Source organism: Podarcis pityusensis, assembly GCF_964106645.2.
Source record: "Podarcis pityusensis genome assembly, chromosome: 12".
Taxonomy (NCBI): Eukaryota; Metazoa; Chordata; class Lepidosauria; order Squamata; family Lacertidae; genus Podarcis; species Podarcis pityusensis.
Window position 1 is genome coordinate 6,893,885 of NC_138037.1, and position 16,953 is coordinate 6,910,837.

The 16,953-nt window shown below is 47.2% G+C and overlaps 1 protein-coding gene across 1 annotated transcript in view; it reads right to left on the reverse strand.

Moving 5' to 3' along the window:
* LOC308459086 (7-alpha-hydroxycholest-4-en-3-one 12-alpha-hydroxylase-like) overlaps positions 1-16,953 on the reverse strand; it is a 393,862-nt gene that overhangs the window by 370,384 nt on the left and 6,525 nt on the right. Inside the window, exon 2 of the mRNA XM_080974172.1 lies at positions 14,066-14,072. Within this exon, the coding sequence (XP_080830298.1) occupies positions 14,066-14,072 (7 nt within the window). The remainder of the gene's footprint in view (positions 1-14,065; positions 14,073-16,953) is intronic.

Below are 16,953 nucleotides of genomic sequence, written 5' to 3' on the forward strand. Positions count from 1 at the left end.
ATATCACTGTGGAAAACTATACAGTGGTACCTCTGGTTGCGAACGGGATCTGTTCCGGAGGCCCGTTCGCAACCTGAAAAGAACACAACCCGCGTCTGCACACACATGGGTCACAATTTGCCGCTTCTGCGCATGAGTGTGATGTCATTTTCTGCATCTGCGCAAGCGCAAGCGGCGAAACGTGGAAGTAACCCTTTCCGGTACTTCCAGGTCACTGCAGGACGCAACCTGAAGCAAACCTAACATGAGGTATGACTGTATGTTATTACATATTCTTGCCCAAATAGAGTAGTCTTGAATGTGGAGCAAGTTCAATGGGTGCTCCTGGCAATGCTTCCAAGTTGCGCACCACGCCTGGTGTAATGCCGCAAAAATTCTCCTCCTGAAAAAAGAGGGGGTGTTGGCAATGTTGTTGTTGATCCCTGGAATGTGACATGTTGAAAAAGTGATTCTAGCTTCCAAGCATTCCAAGCCAAAGTGCCTAACCTGGCACATCACTCATTCCAAGTGGAAAGATTGCCTCTCAGCCTTCTTATTAATGCAGGGGCCCATTAACCAAACCACAGTTTATCATTAAGGAGGTCCCAGCAAGTCTTGCAGTTGTTGGGTGCCCAGTAGTGGATGGCCTTTCATAAATAATGGCTGTACCATCACCTGGCCTGTAATACTACCCCTGGTAGTTTGGGCAGTATTGTTAATACCGAATATCTGTGGCTCTCTAGAATTTCAGATGGAATGTCTTCCCAGATCTCCCTTTCACAGGGGTGAAACTAGGCTTTATTTCACCCAAGTCAAAGACCCAGTTTGGCAAAAACAAAAAAACCACAAGCATTTGCATACTTATACACATACAAGCTGGGAGCCTCAATGGCGCCCCCTGGAGGCTTCACCGGGGGGGACTGAGTCATAGGACGTCCCCGTTCCCAAAATTCTTAGATTACAATTACTGACCCCCGCCTCAGCATTCCCTAACCATTTTAGGTCTCTTGTGATGCCAACGTCATCCAACAAAATATTTATAGAGCTAAAACGCCTTTCCTGCTGAACCTGTAATTAACAATTGAGGCCAAGGTAGAGACTTAATGCAACCTATTTCCTTTCTAGCATTTGACAGTTCAAATTCACATTCTCACCTTTGCTATTCAGTGATAGAGTGCGAGCTTACTATTTTAAAGGTCCTTCCATTCTTGGCACCTCCTAGCACTCCAGGTAGGGTAGAGAAAAATATCAGAACCTGAGCTCACTCACATCCTTCACGCGTCTTGCTTCTTACTTTACTACTTGCTTGGCTTCAGCAGAAGACAGCCCATTCCAATTTACCATATTTTTCGCTCCATAAGACGCACCTAGTTTTTAGAGGAGGAAAAAAAGAAACAAATATCTGAACGAAACAGTGGATGTATGATTTTTGTGGTTCATGCTGTGGCCACAGACATGTGATTTGACGGTGAATTTGGGGTGACCCAAAGCAAAAATCCTGAGGATCCATGTGGATCCGTGCTTTGTAACCATGTTTTTGCACCACTGCAGCCCCAGGCAACAGTGGGTGGGTGAATTTTTTGGTGCAGGCTGTAGCCATGGACATGCTATGTGATCTGATGGTGAATTTGGGGTGACCCAATGCAAATATCCTGAGGATCCATAAGATGCACAGACCTTTCCCCTTACTTTTTAGGAAGAAAAAAGTGTGTCTTATGGAGCGAAAAATACGGTAGTCATTGAAAATGTGCACATATCTCTTTTGTGGCTTACCGCTTACTCTGCCCTGTAATTCCAGGGAAACAAACACTTAATTTTCAAGCACTTTTTGTGTATATATAGTTTAAGAGAGTGTGTCATAGAAAAAAAGATCTCCAGTTTCCCCATTTCATTGTGGTTAATAACACCGAGCCAAGCAGAACAAAGCCTTTTGCTGCTTTATGGCTGCCCCAGTCAACCACATTGTACTATGACTGGCTGACACGTTGATGAAGGCAAGTTACTACTGGAAAGCACCTGACTCTACAACACAAGAGAGAGCAAGCAGAGATCAAAGCTCAACCGAGAACAGACACCATCGGTGGCTAACCTTAGACACTAAGGTTAAGGCAGTCTGATCTTAGTGGAAGAAAAGCCACAAAACAAAGTTCCACTTGAGAAAACACACCACCTTCCCCAAATACTGGTGGTAGTGGTGGGCCAGAGCAACAGCTCTAGGCCAGGCAAAACTTGTCCCATGAGAGAAAGATGGAAGGATAGCTTATTGGCTGTAGCTGAGGAAAGGGATGAAAGGTCTTCTTCTGCTTTGGCGATCCCTCGTAGCCGAGTAAGATTGTCTTCCATAAACATGGTTTAAACAATGAGTCCATAAGTGACTGTGGAAGCCAATTCTGTTTGGGGGTTTTTAAATTCATTTTTATTAAATTTTCCACTTTAACAATCCAATCAAATCACATTAAATATTCCAAATTATACATATACAGAATAATAAACAATATAATCCAAATATTCTGCCGAATTATAAATTTTTTAATAGGACTTCCCAAGCTTCAAGTTCAGAGGGTTCTGATCATCTCCTATCTCTACTGCTTTTCATAGTCATTTCCAATGGTCCTCTAATTCTTCCTGTTGTTAACCTTCCTTCTTTCACAGCCTCTGAGTTGTTCCCACAAGTGAGTTGAAACAAGGAAATATGTGTTTCTGTGTGGATTTTATGTCTATGATTCCCCTCTATAAGTTTGCAGCATCTCCTCACACGCTGGTGTTTCTGCCTGTGGAGGCCAATTCTGGATCCACACGTCCTTCCACAGTGGGGATGTGGGTTTCCGGGTGGGCGTTGATCACGGTGTGGATTTGCCAAGCGTACCTTCCTCTTAGCACGTTTCTCCCTTGCGTCCTGAGTTTGAGTGTCTTCAAAGCCCATGACACCTTTGGTAAAGACTGTTCTCCAATTGGAGCGCTCGCAGGCCAGTGTACACATGGAGCTGCCACCCAGCTCACATATTGCCTCCACTGGACTTTTTAGAGATTCCAATGCTCTTTTCTCTAGGGAAGTGGGAGGAAAATTCATTGGGACATTGCTAAGCCTGTGGTGATTTGGTGGCAAATTTGGTGTGCCTAAAAACAGTACAAGATCAGGTTGCAAGTCAGAATACAGGAATACTAATTCTCCCAAGAAGGCCCATATAGTTAAAGCTATGGTTTTCCCAATAGTGACGTATGGAAGTGAGAGCTGGACCATAAAGAAGGCTGATCGCCGAAGAATGGATGCTTTTGAATTCTGGTGCTGGAGGAGACTCTTGAGAGTCCCATGGACTGCAAGAAGATCAAACCGATCCATTCTGAAGGAAATCAGCCCTGAGTGCTCACTGGAAGGGCAGATCCTGAAGCTGAGGCTCCAGTACTTTGGCCACCTCATGAGAAGAGAAGACTCCCTGGAAAAGACCCTGATGTTGGGAAAGATGGAGGGCACAAGGAGAAGGGGAGGACGAGATGGTTGGACAGTGTTCTTGAAGCTACCAGCATGAGTTTGACGAAACTGCGGAAGGCAGTGGAAGACAGGAGTGCCTGGCGTGCTTGTTGGAATTCTGCCTGGGTCAGAGGAATGTGCCACAGCGTAGGCACCGGCAGATATTCCTGTCGACCTCCCCGCGTGTTCACTCTGCTGATAAGCAGGCGAGGTCCGGCGATTCTTCTCAGATGTATGAGAGGAACACACCGTTCTTCCTCTCTCCCCTTTGGTGTCCCCAGGGAGGGGAAAGAAGCAGACAGAAAACTATTTACATCATTTATTTCTGCCTCTTACATCAGTACAGAGAATCATGTCTGCACTCAACAACAGCAAGAAGAAACTCCTCCCAAGTACATCCAGTACGGGTCATATGACACACACACACTGAGCTAACATCCGGTGCTCAGTACAGAATGGACTGCCCCTTTGTTCCCATGGCAACAGTCACAAACATCCTGTCTGGCTTTCCAGCCACAAGCAGCTGGCTGAGCTGCTAGAGCCTTTGCTTGCTGCAGCATTGGTGCTTTATGGTAACATACTCCCCCTAAAGTATCAATGTGTGCCGCGAGCAAAGCGTCATCCAGAGAAGAAAACAAACAGTTGTTATATTTATAACATTCCCCTGTTGTTTCAGTTCCACCCTTGGAACTACCCGCCACTGGTTTAACCAATGTACCTCTCTGGTTGTGTGACTTCGCATTATCTCGGTTAACAACTCTCTGTTGTGCCTTTGTCTCTGACTCAGACACAGCTTCAATCTGTCCTTGGTCGTTTACAATAGCAACATATGCAAGGTTAGCAAACTCCTTTGAATACCTCTTGGGTGGTACACCCTTCGTTGCTCTCTCAGACCTACGTAAGAGGTTCTGATCCTCTGTGCTCACTGGTTCAACCTTTGGACTCTCTGGAGAACCAGTACTAAGCTTAATCAATGGTTCATCCTCCTCTTCTGAGGGTCTAGTCATTATGTGAGATTTCCTCTCAATGACTGTGACAACTGAGCTGTCTGAGCTATCGCTGTCATCATCAGTACTACTGAACTCAATAAGATCAAACTCATCATCATCAGAATCCTCTGTGGGAAATGCGTGAACAATCAACCTCTCCTGTTCAGGAGCACTCTCTAGAAACTTTGTGAGAATCACCTGACCAGATTCAGACAAAATTACTCTGTAGAGACCTTTTTCATAACCCACAAAAATGCCTCTGGCATTCTTTACTCCACCTGGAGCTTCTGTTCTCACATGAGACCCGAAAACCTTAAAATAGGCAACAGAAGGTTTTCTATTGAACAGCTTCTCAAAAGGAGAACATCCCAACTCTGTTGAGACTTTTCTCAGCCACACATGAAGATAGGACGCTAGCGATTCGGCCCAATATTCATGTGGCAAATGTGAACTCAGCAATTGCGCATTCATCCCCTTTTGCAATTCTTTGTTCACTTTTACACAGACCCCCCTGTTCCACGCTTCTTGTGAAACTGCCACTTTGTGGTCTATCCCTTTTCCATCCAGGAACTTCTGAAACTTCTGTAACAGAAAAACTTGCTTCTCATCTGTGAAAAGACAATCAATGTTAGCATCATGCATATTTTTAACCTTGTCACAAAACTCCTGAAACTTTTCTAAAGTTTCTTGTGGTTTCTCCATCATATAAACCCAAGAATAATTAGTGAAACAATCCACACACAAAAGGTAATATCGTGCACCGCCTCTAGATGGTTCTAGAGGACCAATCACATCAGCATACACCCGCTGAAATGCTCTGTCGACCTTCTTGGTCTTAGTCACCTTCCTGGTGCTCACACTGGTCACAGTCACCCCTGCAAGAGAGATTTCGTTAGAAACAGAGGAATTACATTTCATGTAATCACTTTGATCAAAAGTCAACAAATACAGTCCATCTTTCTCTTTGGCAGTAAGAAACAGTTCTCCATCTTTGTAGATCTTGCAGCTTTTAGCATCATAGGACAGTTTCAGTCCTTTCTTTGCAATCTGCGACACACTCAGCAGATTAAATCTCAGTTCTGGAACCAGGTAAACATCACTTATAGTCAAGTTCAGACTCTCAAGATACACAGTCCCAATTCCGGTTGCTTCCAACTCCTGACCGTTGGCCTGTTTCACAGTGAAGCTTTGCTTCTTCAACGTCGAAAACAGTCCTCTGTGCGGGCACAAATGTTTTGTACAGCCCGTGTCGATTATGAATGCGTTCCCAACATCTGGCGTGGTTCCTTTCGCCATCATAGCCTTTGCAGGTTTCACCTGGCACTTGGTACGGCTTTTGCCTGACGCCTCAGGCTTCGTAGAGCTGCTCTTTGCTCCTCTTGACTGGCGCGGCTTCTTACAGTTTCGCTGTAGATGCCCAGTCTGTCCACAATTGTAGCATCGGACAGCACTCAATGCTACACCATGCTCTCCAGTAGCATCAGCAGTGGGGGAATTAGAACTCTGTTCTTCCCTCCCCCTGTCTTTTTCTTCCAGTGCAGCAAGTCTGTCGTGTTCATTCAGGACCACAGCACAAACTCTCTCCGCGGTCAGCTGCGCGGCCGGTAGGGAACCAAGCTGACTGGCAACAACCTTGTAGGTGCGGCTAAGGCTGTTTATCATCATGAAGCAAAACACTTCCTCCTGAAGACGGAAATTGCGTTCCACCATCTGTTGACGCAGAAACCTCATTTCTGTCAGGTGCGCTTGAACATCTCCATCAGGCGCAAGTCTCAGATTGGTCAATTTCTCAAAATACAGCAACGCTGAAGAACCAGCATCTCTCTGATGCGTTGTACGCAGCGTGTCCCAAACCTCTTTCGCATTTTCTAAATGCTGAACATGCACCAACTGATCATCTGAGACACACAGAATTATAGCAGTCCTAGCCCTTACATTCTGTGACTCCCAACCTCTGGTTGGTGCTGCAGGGATGGGGTTTTCAATTACATCAAAAAGCCTCTGATTCTGCAGCAGGGCCTTCATCTTTACAGACCAAGATGAATAATTGTCATTGGTTAAGGGAGGAGGGCAAGGCAAACCTCCCCCTTTCTTGGCATCCATCTTGAAGCCAAGCCTCTCTCACTTTCAAACAAGCTGTAAAATCCAACAGCTGTTTTTTTTTTCTTTCTCACGCAGCAAACTGCAAATTGTTTGTGCTTTTTGCACCTGGCAGCTAAACTCAGGCTGCTATTGAAAAGTCCCTTCCAAGAGCTCGTAAACTTGTAGCCGAAACATTCTCTGATTTTGTTTCGCTTTCCCAGGCTTACACTCAGAGTCCAGCCCCTTTGCCAGTAACTTTCCAGGACCGTTACCTAGCAACAATGCATTTCAATAGGACATCTTATCTACCACAAAAATTTGTGGAATGCAGGCTTCAGCCTTCAAGCTGCAGGCCTCTTCCTCCGGAGCTTTTGTTTTCTTTGAAACGCAGCTCCGTGAACCAGGGAATTAATCTTCCTGCGTTCACACTTTTAGCCCGAAATGCAGCATACCTTGAGCTCCGTTGCTTGGAAAACACCTCTTCTTTCCACCAGCTGTCTGTGGAGCCTCTGGCTTCTGTCAGACGCTTGCCTTCCTCCTTGGAGCAGAGGAGGACAATCCATCAGCCTCTCATGCAGATGTCCGATGAATCGCAACCATCCGAAGGCTGCCACTGTTGGAATTCTGCCTGGGTCAGAGGAATGTGCCACAGCGTAGGCACCGGCAGATATTCCTGTCGACCTCCCCGCGTGTTCACTCTGCTGATAAGCAGGCGAGGTCCGGCGATTCTTCTCAGATGTATGAGAGGAACACACCGTTCTTCCTCTCTCCCCTTTGGTGTCCCCAGGGAGGGGAAAGAAGCAGACAGAAAACTATTTACATCATTTATTTCTGCCTCTTACATCAGTACAGAGAATCATGTCTGCACTCAACAACAGCAAGAAGAAACTCCTCCCAAGTACATCCAGTACGGGTCATATGACACACACACACTGAGCTAACATCCGGTGCTCAGTACAGAATGGACTGCCCCTTTGTTCCCATGGCAACAGTCACAAACATCCTGTCTGGCTTTCCAGCCACAAGCAGCTGGCTGAGCTGCTAGAGCCTTTGCTTGCTGCAGCATTGGTGCTTTATGGTAACATGGGGTCACGAAGAGTCGGACACGACTAAACAACAACAATTCTCCCAAGTAGATCTGCCAGTTATTCTCTTTAAACTATGTCAAAGCTATTGCCAGCTCAGTAGGTTGTGGACTGCAACTTTATTTGCCACCAAAATTGAAGTTCTGACAAAGTTAAGTCAGTACTTTCCCCCAGGGTGCTTCAGGGAAATTCTGCATCCTCAATCAGAGGGTGGAGTTTTGTTGATTCACACTCAGAGCTGATTTAACCACTAGGTGAGATAGGTGGCTGCCTAGGGTGGCAAAGATTTAGGGTAATAAAATTCACAGGCACATGCCAAGTCTACTGCCTACTGTCACTCCATGATGCAGCCCAAGATATCATTATTTTTTTAATGACTTTCTTATGGGCGAGGAGCGTTAGGAGTGCGCACACACCCAACCGGTTCACACTGGTATTTGCTAACCCCAACATTTTGACAACAGCTATTGTAGGAAGTTGTTCCAATTATTTTTAAGAGACTCTGAATAGGAACAGATGGTAATCTACAGAAATCCCTGTTGCTCCAACTGAGTGCTAAAGAGAGGTTTTCTCCAAAGGAAAGCAGCGGGACAAGAAGTGGATAAGCCCAGAATTTCTAGCTCTCTCTTGCAGCTTATCCACACTTAACTTTACCTTATCCCTTTCCAGTCACAGTTGGCACTTGAAAGCTCCATATCTGAGGGCCTGGTGTCTTTTGCCTGGCCTAATCTCTGAGGTAGCCATTCTGTTGACTTTAAAACAAAAACAGAGGTATTATAACTGCGGCCATGCCCCCTGCATCTCTATTTTTGCAATAATGGCTCATGTCAAACTTCCAAACCGAGGGGGGCAGGAAGAGTACCCCATTCACCTTGCCAGCTGGTCTTCTTTTCGAGAATGTGGCGTAAGATGGAATCCTATTCAGTGGGCTCCAGAACCTGTGTGAACCAGGGTTCGTGAGACCCAGTGTGGTGTAGTGGTTAAGAGTGGTGGACTCGTAATCTGGGGAACCGGGTTCGCGTCTCCGCTCCTCCACATGCAGCTGCTGGGTGACCTTGGGCCAGTCACACTTCTCTGAAGTCTTTCAGCCCCACTCACCTCACAGAGTGTTTGTTGTGGGGGAGGAAGGGAAAGGAGAATGTTAGCCGCTTTGAGACTCCTTCGGGTAGTGATAAAGCGGAATATCAAGTCCAAACTCTTCTTCTTCTTCGTGACGATGGCATGCACCTTTCCGATTGGGAGAATGATATATGACTGGCTGATACTGCAGATGGCTTGAGGCATTGGTTACAGGTGTGAGGGTATTTGGCAGGGAGCCTTTGGGCTCTTGTGGTGGTTAGGCATTGTTTGACCTTGTGTGGGGGAGGGGAAGTGCGGCCATCACCTGCCCCTCCAACCTTAAGGGTATTCCGTTAAAGGAATACGGGGGTGTTGATCTTGTCTGAAGTCCAGGTCAGGAGCTAGGGCCATGACACAACCCCAATGGGAACATCCCAGGGAGCTCGAGTTGGTCTGCATCGACAGGGCTCCTCCATAATATTATTATAATAATAATTTATTATTTATTCCCCGCCCATCTGGCTGGGTTTCCCCAGCCACTCTGCGCGGCTTCCAACAAAACACTAAAATACAATAACCTATTAAACATTAAAAGCTTCCCTAAACAGGGCTGCCTTCAGATGTCTTCTAAAAGTTTGGTAGTTATTTTTCTACCAAAGTGAAAGGCGGGATATCAAATCCAAACTCTTCTTCTTCTTCTCTTTGACATCTGGTGGGAGGGCGTTCCACAGGGCGGGTGCCACTACCGAGAAGGCCCTCTGCCTGGTTCCCTGTAACTTGGCTTCTTGCAGCGAGGAACCGCCAGAAGGCCCTCAGCACTGGACCTCAGTGTCCGGGCAGTATGATGGAGGTGGAGACACTCCTTCAGGTATACTGGACGAGGCCATTTAGGGCTTTAAAGGTCAGTACCAACACTTTGAATTGTGCTCAGAAACGTACTGGGAGCCAGTGTAGGTCTTTCAAGACCGGTGTTATATGGTCTCAGCGGCCGCTCCCAGTCACCAGTCTAGCTGCTACATTCTGGATTAGTTGTAGTTTCCAGGTCACCTTCAAAGGTAGTTCCACGTAGAGCGCATTGCAGTAGTCTAAGCGAGATATAACTAGAGCATGCACCACTCTGGCGAGACAGTCTGCGAGCAGGTAGGGTCTCAGCCGCGTACCAGATGGAGCTGGTAAACAGCTGCCCTGCACACAGAATTGACCTGTGCCTCAATGGACAGCTGTGAGTCCAGAATGACTCCCAGGCTGCGCACCTGGTCCTTCAGGGGCACAGTTACCCCCATTCAGGACCAGGGAGACCTCCACACCCGCCCGCCTCCTGTCCCCCCAAAATAGTACTTCTGTCTTGTCAGGATTCAACCTCAATCTGTTAGCCGCCATCCATCCTCCAACCGCCGTAAACTCCATCCGGTGGTTTACCCTTACCGGACTTCCTGCACATTGGGCAGGAGTTAGATATAGTCAGGTCCAATCAATGCCTAAGCCAATACCGCTCACATTCTGTAATTCAATAAAGTTGTGGCCAAATTTGCCCAATAACATAAACCTAATATCTGTATCCTTGTGTGTATTATTTCCCAACAAGGGCTGGCTGCGGGGTCTTGAGACGCAATGTGGCATAAGATGGAAACCTATTCAGTGGGCACCAGAACCTGTGTGAACCAGGGTTCAAGTCCTCACCAGACCATGAAGCTCACTGGGTGACCTTGGGCCAGTCCACTGTCTCTCTAGCCTACCTCACAGGGTTGCTGAGAGGATAAACTGGGGAGGGAGGAGAGCCTTCGAGCTCGAAAGTTAAAAGCTAATAAGCAGAAATGTAGCCAGTGAATCGTTCCCATCTCCCTGGAAGAATGAGGCTGCAATCCTAGATACGTGACCTGAGAGTAAACCTCACTGAATTTAGTGGGGCTTACTTCTGAGTAAATGTGGGCAGGGAAAGGAAAGCTGTTTCAGACAAAACAGCTAAATAGAAGTCTAGTAGTCTTTCTGTCAGCTGCAGTTTAGGAAGATTTGGAACAATACATCGCTAAAATAATTAACAGATATTATTAGGCAGGTTGCAGAATGAAGGTATAAATTTCAGGAGGAACTCTTAAATGTGTTTTTGTTTCTGTTTTGTTTTTCCTGAACAAGCAAGAATGCCTTGTGACACCTTAAGGAGCAAGAAAAGGTATGATAGCATAAGCAGTGGTGTTAATACCAGCTGTTCACAACAAGCATGTCTCAAGTGACTGTGATTAATACTTAAGGCAGAGGTCAGCAATCTAAGGCCCATGGGCTAGTTCTGGCCCAAGAGCTTCCTGGAACCAGCCCAAGGCTGTTCTGTGGATCAGCGTGAGGATTCCGTGCTTTTTTCCCGTGGCGCCATATTTTTTTCTTGCCATAGGGACCATAGAATCATAGAGTTGGAAGAGACCACAAGGGCCATCGAGTCCAACCCCCTGCCAAGCAGGAAACACCATCAGAGCACTCCTGACATATGATTGTCAAGCCTCTGCTTAAAGACCTCCAAAGAAGGAGACTCCACCACACTCCTTGGCAGCAAATTCCACTGTCGAACAGCTCTTACTGTCAGGAAGTTCTTCCTAATGTTTAGGTGGAATCTTCTTTCTTGTAGTTTGGATCCATTGCTCCGTGTCCGCTTCTCTGGAGCAGCAGAAAACAACCTTTCTCCCTCCTCTATGTGACATCTTTTTATATATTTGAACATGGCTATCATATCACCCCTTAACCTCCTCTTCTCCAGGCTAAACATGCCCAGCTCCCTTAGCCATTCCTCATAAGGCATCGTTTCCAGGCCTTTGGCCATTTTGGTTGCCCTCCTCTGGACACGTTCCAGTTTGACCAATATCCGGGTCGGAAAAGCGCCAGAAATAGCATGGGCGCACACTATTTCAGGCGCTACACCGAGAAGTCTGCCAGGGAGTGGACCGGACCAGCCTCAAAAAATGTTGCCGACCTCTGACTTAAGGTAGGTAAAAGGTAAAGGGACCCCTGACCGTTAGGTCCAGTCGTGGCCGACTCTGGGGTTGCGGCGCTCATCTCGCTTTACTGGCCAAGGGAGCCGGCGTACAGCTTCCGGGTCATGTGGCCAGCATGATTAAGCCACTTCTGGAGGACCAGAGCAGTGCACGGAAACGCTGTTTGCTTTCCCGCCAGAGCGGCACCTATTTATCTACTTGCACTTTGATGTGCTTTCGAACTGCTAGGTTGGCAGGAGCAGGGACTGAGCAATGGGAGCTCACCCCGTCACGGGGATTCAAACCGCTGACCTTTCGATCGGCAAGCCCTAGGCTCTGTTTAGACCACAGCGCCACCCGCGTAAATACGGCGGTACCTCGGTTTACAAACTCAATCCGTTCCGGAAGTCCGTTCTTAAACCAAAACCATTCTTAAACCGAGGCGTGCTTTCCTTAATGAGGCTTCCCGCCGCCAGTGCCCTCCCACCGTTTGGATTCCGTTCTTAGACCGAGGTAAAGTTCACAAACCGGGACACTACTTCCAGTTTTGCGGAGTTCATAAACCAAATAGTTCTTAAACAGGGCTGTTCTTAAACCGAGGTACCACTGTAGTACTTAATGTGTTGCACTTAATGACATCGTATCACTGGGGCTGCCCCTAGGTTTTAGGGTTGGGCCCTGAAACCTCGAGGTCTGAGATGCTCCTGCCTTGACAGCCCTAGTCAGTGGCAGTAGGTGGCAGTGTGTGTGTGAAATAGCAAATGCAAAATGTGAAGACTTTGCAAAGAGACTTAGGCATGTCTTTTGCCGTGCAGGAGCTAAAGACCAGGCACTCACTGAGAATTCACTGTATACAGTAGTTAATTTGCAGTACAGGCATCCACCCCACTTATGCAAGGGTTAATTTCACAAATGAAATTGTGTAAAGTGCGGAGCACCCTCTAAACACCCTTTAAACGCCCTCTCTGCGGCGCTCTCAAAAATATCAGAAAATATCCACAACTAGAATTGAAGCTCTGAGGCTGGCTGGAGACTGGAGGACCCTCAAGAAACTGGCGGCAGCTGCACTACCCCACATAGCAGCTGCTAGGTGGGGAAGCTGAGCAGCGTAAACAAAGCCCCGCTGTGCCTCTGGTCCTCCACCCTTACCAATGTCCTTTTCAGCTCCAGGGAGAGTTTCCTCGTGAGCCACAATGATTCTCTAGCTGTCTCCCCCCATTTCTGGGTACAAATTGAATTATTTTCCATGCGTATACATGTTTGCACACAAGTCAATTGTGCATAAGTGGGGGGACACCTATACAATTCTCTGCTTCAGAAGTAAGTCTCTTTAAGCTTAATGGGGTTTACTCCCAGGTAAGTAGTGTCAGGAGAGAGGCTGCCCAGAGCACTGGGGAAAAACAGGAGAAGCATTGGGTTGCTGTTAGGCTAACACTAGCAGGAAGGGAGCCATAGTGGGGTTTACGTTAAAAACTTTCTTCCAAACCCACATTATTTCACCCTCTCTCCCAAGTGTGCTGCTTTTACAGGATGAGGCACAACTGGCTAACTTTGGCATATTTTATATTTGGTATATTCTGCTTGGAAGGAAAGATACTTTAACTAAATAAGGCTTCCCTCCTACTAATAAAAAAATGGTGAGCTTTCAATAGCACCCACCCCATTTTCCATGTGTCCACACAGCCACTACTGGTCTGTTTGTCATCACCAGGCTGTTATTTATTAATACACACAGTGACCATGAATAAAAATACAAAAATGAATTGGCTAATATAAGCATAAAATAATCAAACATATTACAGCTGCAGCAGGTAAAGAAATACCTATAGACAGTACTTTTAACACAAGAATGCTTTATTGTGTGTGTGAAACTCCACCTGTTTTTTAATTGCTTGTACAGTGGTGCCTCGCAAGACGAAATTAATTCGTTCTGCGAGTTTTTCCGTCTTGCGATTTTTTTCGTCTTGCGAAGCACGGTTTCCCAAAGTCTTCAAAATCACAAAAGTCTTCAAAAACCTCAAAAAAGGCTACCACACCGCATGCTATGAATTGCTCCTCGAAGTCACCCTGGGTATTAACGGTTTTAAGAAAAAGGAAACAAACTTGCAAGACGTTTTCGTTTTTTTCGTTTTTCGTCTTGCGAAGCAAGCCCATAGGGAAATCCGTCTTGCGAAGCAACTCAAAAAACGAAAAACTCTTTCGTCTTGCAAGTTTTTCGTCTTCCGAGGCATTCGTCTTGCGAGGTACCACTGTACATTTTCCTCACAGGAGTTCAAGGCTGTGTATATTGTTCCCCCCTCCCCTCTTTTTAGATAGATAGATAATTTATTACGGTCAGAGACCAGCTTATAAAACACACTTGGGGGTACAGTCGGAGAAGAAAAAGAAACAATTAAAACAATGTACAACAATAAATTTAAAAACAACTCTTTTTATCTTCACGACAGCCCTGTGAGGTTGTGACCTAGGCTGATGGTAGTTCAGACCCCCAAAGTTGTGAAACTGCACACACGGGAGAGAACTTTTGCTTGCTTTTATTTATCAGAGTTGGCAGAGTTGTTTCGTTGTAAATATCAGGGCTATTAAATGTAGTTAAAGCAAGTCTTGGTTGACCACAAACTTGACATGAGCCAACAGTGTGACGCGGCAGCTAAAAAAGCCAATGCAATTCTGGGCTGCATCAATAGGAGTATAGCATCTAGATCAAGGGAAGTAATAGTGCCACTGTATTCTGCTCTGGTCAGACCTCACCTGGAGTACTGTGTCCAGTTCTGGGCACCACAGTTCAAGAAGGACACTGACAAACTGGAACGTGTCCAGAGGAGGGCAACCAAAATGGTCAAAGGCCTGGAAACGATGCCTTATGAGGAACGGCTAAGGCAGCTGGGCATGTTTAGCCTGGAGAAGAGGAGGTTAAGGGGTGATATGATAGCCATGTTCAAATCTATAAAAGGATGTCACATAGAGGAGGGAGAAAGGTTGTTTTCTGCTGCTCCAGAGAAGCGGACACGGAGCAATGGATCCAAACTACAAGAAAGAAGATTCCACCTAAACATTAGGAAGAACTTCCTGACAGTAAGAGCTGTTCGACAGTGGAATTTGCTGCCAAGGAGTGTGGTGGAGTCTCCTTCTTTGGAGGTCTTTAAGCAGAGGCTTGACAACCATATGTCAGGAGTGCTCTGATGGTGTTTCCTGCTTGGCAGGGGGTTGGACTCGATGGCCCTTGTGGTCTCTTCCAACTCTATGATTCTATGATTCAAGGAGGGCTGCTTTTCTGGCTTTGTGTGTGTGTTTCTTTTTCTTTGCAGAAGCCTGTAGTGCAATGGGTCTGGCTGTTAACTAGACGGTTGAGGGTGGTTTGAGCCCCCTCAGGGACAGCTGTGGGTAGGATTCTGCATTGCAGGACATTGGCCTAGATCACCGTCAGGGTCCCTTACAGCTCTACGATTCTGTGATTCTATGAATGCCATCATATATTTGCATTTTGCTTTTCCACCCAATTGCTCAAGGTTGTGTACGGTGCCCTCTGCTGTCCCTTTTTATCTTTGCAGCACACCTATGGCTTAGGTAAAGTAAAGGTAAAGGGACCCCTGACTATTAGGTCCAGTTGTGGCCGACTCTGGGGTTGCGGCGCTCATCTCGCTTTATTGGCCGAGGGAGCCGGTGTACAGCTTCTGGGTCATGTGGCCAGCATGACTAAGCCGCTTCTGGCGAACCAGAGCAGCGCACGGAAACGCCATTTACCTTCCCGCTGGAGTGGTACCTATTATTCTGCTTGCACTTCAACATGCTTTTGAATTGATAGGTGGGCAGGAGCAGGGACCGAGCAACGGGAACTCACCCCATCACAGGGATTTGAACCGCTGACCTTCTGATCACCAAGTCCTAGGCTCTGTGGTTTAACCCACAACGCCACCCGCGTCCCTCTATGGGTTAGGTAGGTTAAGTTAATTTATATACAGTGGTACCTCAGGTTACAGACGCTTCAGGTTACAGACTCTGCTAACCCAGAAATATTGCCTCGGGTTAAGAACTTTGCTTCAGGATGAGAACAGAAATCGTGCAGCGGCAGTCCAGTGGCAGCAGCGGGAGGCCCCATTAGCTAAAGAGATGCTTCAGGTTAAGAACAGTTTCAGGTTAAGAACAGACCTCCAGAACGAATTAAGTACTTAACCTGAGGTACCACTGTAAAGGAAAGAGTGACCATTAGCCAATCGAGGCCCTATTAGCTAAAGTGGTGCTTCAGGTTAAGAACAGTTTCAGGTTAAGAACGAACCTCCGGAATGAATTAAGTACAGAGGGGGCAGGTTTAGTCGTTGTCTGAGGACTATTCCTGCCTCCGGGTCTGGTCCTGACCGGATGGATACTAGAATCAGCAAGGGATACCCACATGACCTGAAGGTGCTGCTGTGCAATGCCAGGTCAATGATTCATAAGACCACTGCCATCCATGACTTGATCATGGATGGAGGATTTGACCTGGCATGTGTAACAGAGACTTGGTTGGATGAAGCAGATGGGCCTGTCCTTGCCGCTGCTTGTCCACCAGGTTTCTCTTACGCACAGCAACCCAGGTCATGTGGGCGGGGAGGGGGGGCTGCAGTGATTTTTAGGAAGTCATTAGTCTGCACCAGGCGTCCTATTGGGAAGACCCAGTTTTCCGAGTGCATGTTCTGGAAGTTGGGCAATAGGGGCAGTACAGGATTCCTTTTGGTGTACCGACCTCCCCGCTGCACCAAGGATTCCCTGCCTGAGCTGCTGAATGGGGTAACTGTGTCCCTGAAGGACCAGGTGCGCAGCCTGGGAGTCATTTTGGACTCACAGCTGTCCATGGGGGCACAGGTCAAATCCGTGTCCAGGGCAGCTGTTTACCAGCTCCATCTGGTACGCAGGCTGAGACCCTATCTGCCCGCGGTCTGTCTCGCCAGAGTGGTGCATGCTCTGGTTATCTCCCACTTGGACTACTGCAATGCGCTCTACGTGGGGCTACCTTTGAAGGTGACACGGAAACTACAACTAATCCAGAATGCGGCAGCTAAACTGGTGACTGGGGGCGGCCGCCGAGACCATATAACACCAGTCTTGAAAGACCTACATTGGCTCCCAGTACGTTCCCGAACACAATTCAAAGTGTTGGTGCTGACCTTTAAAGCCCTAAATGGCCTCGGTCCAGTATACCTGAAGGAGCGTCTCCACCCCCATCGTTCTGCCCGGACGCTGAGGTCCAGCACCGAGGGCCTTCTGGCGGTTCCCTCATTGCGAGAAGCAAAGCTACAGGGAACCAGGCAGAGAGGGCCTTCTCGGTAGTGCCGCCCGCCCTGTGGAACGCC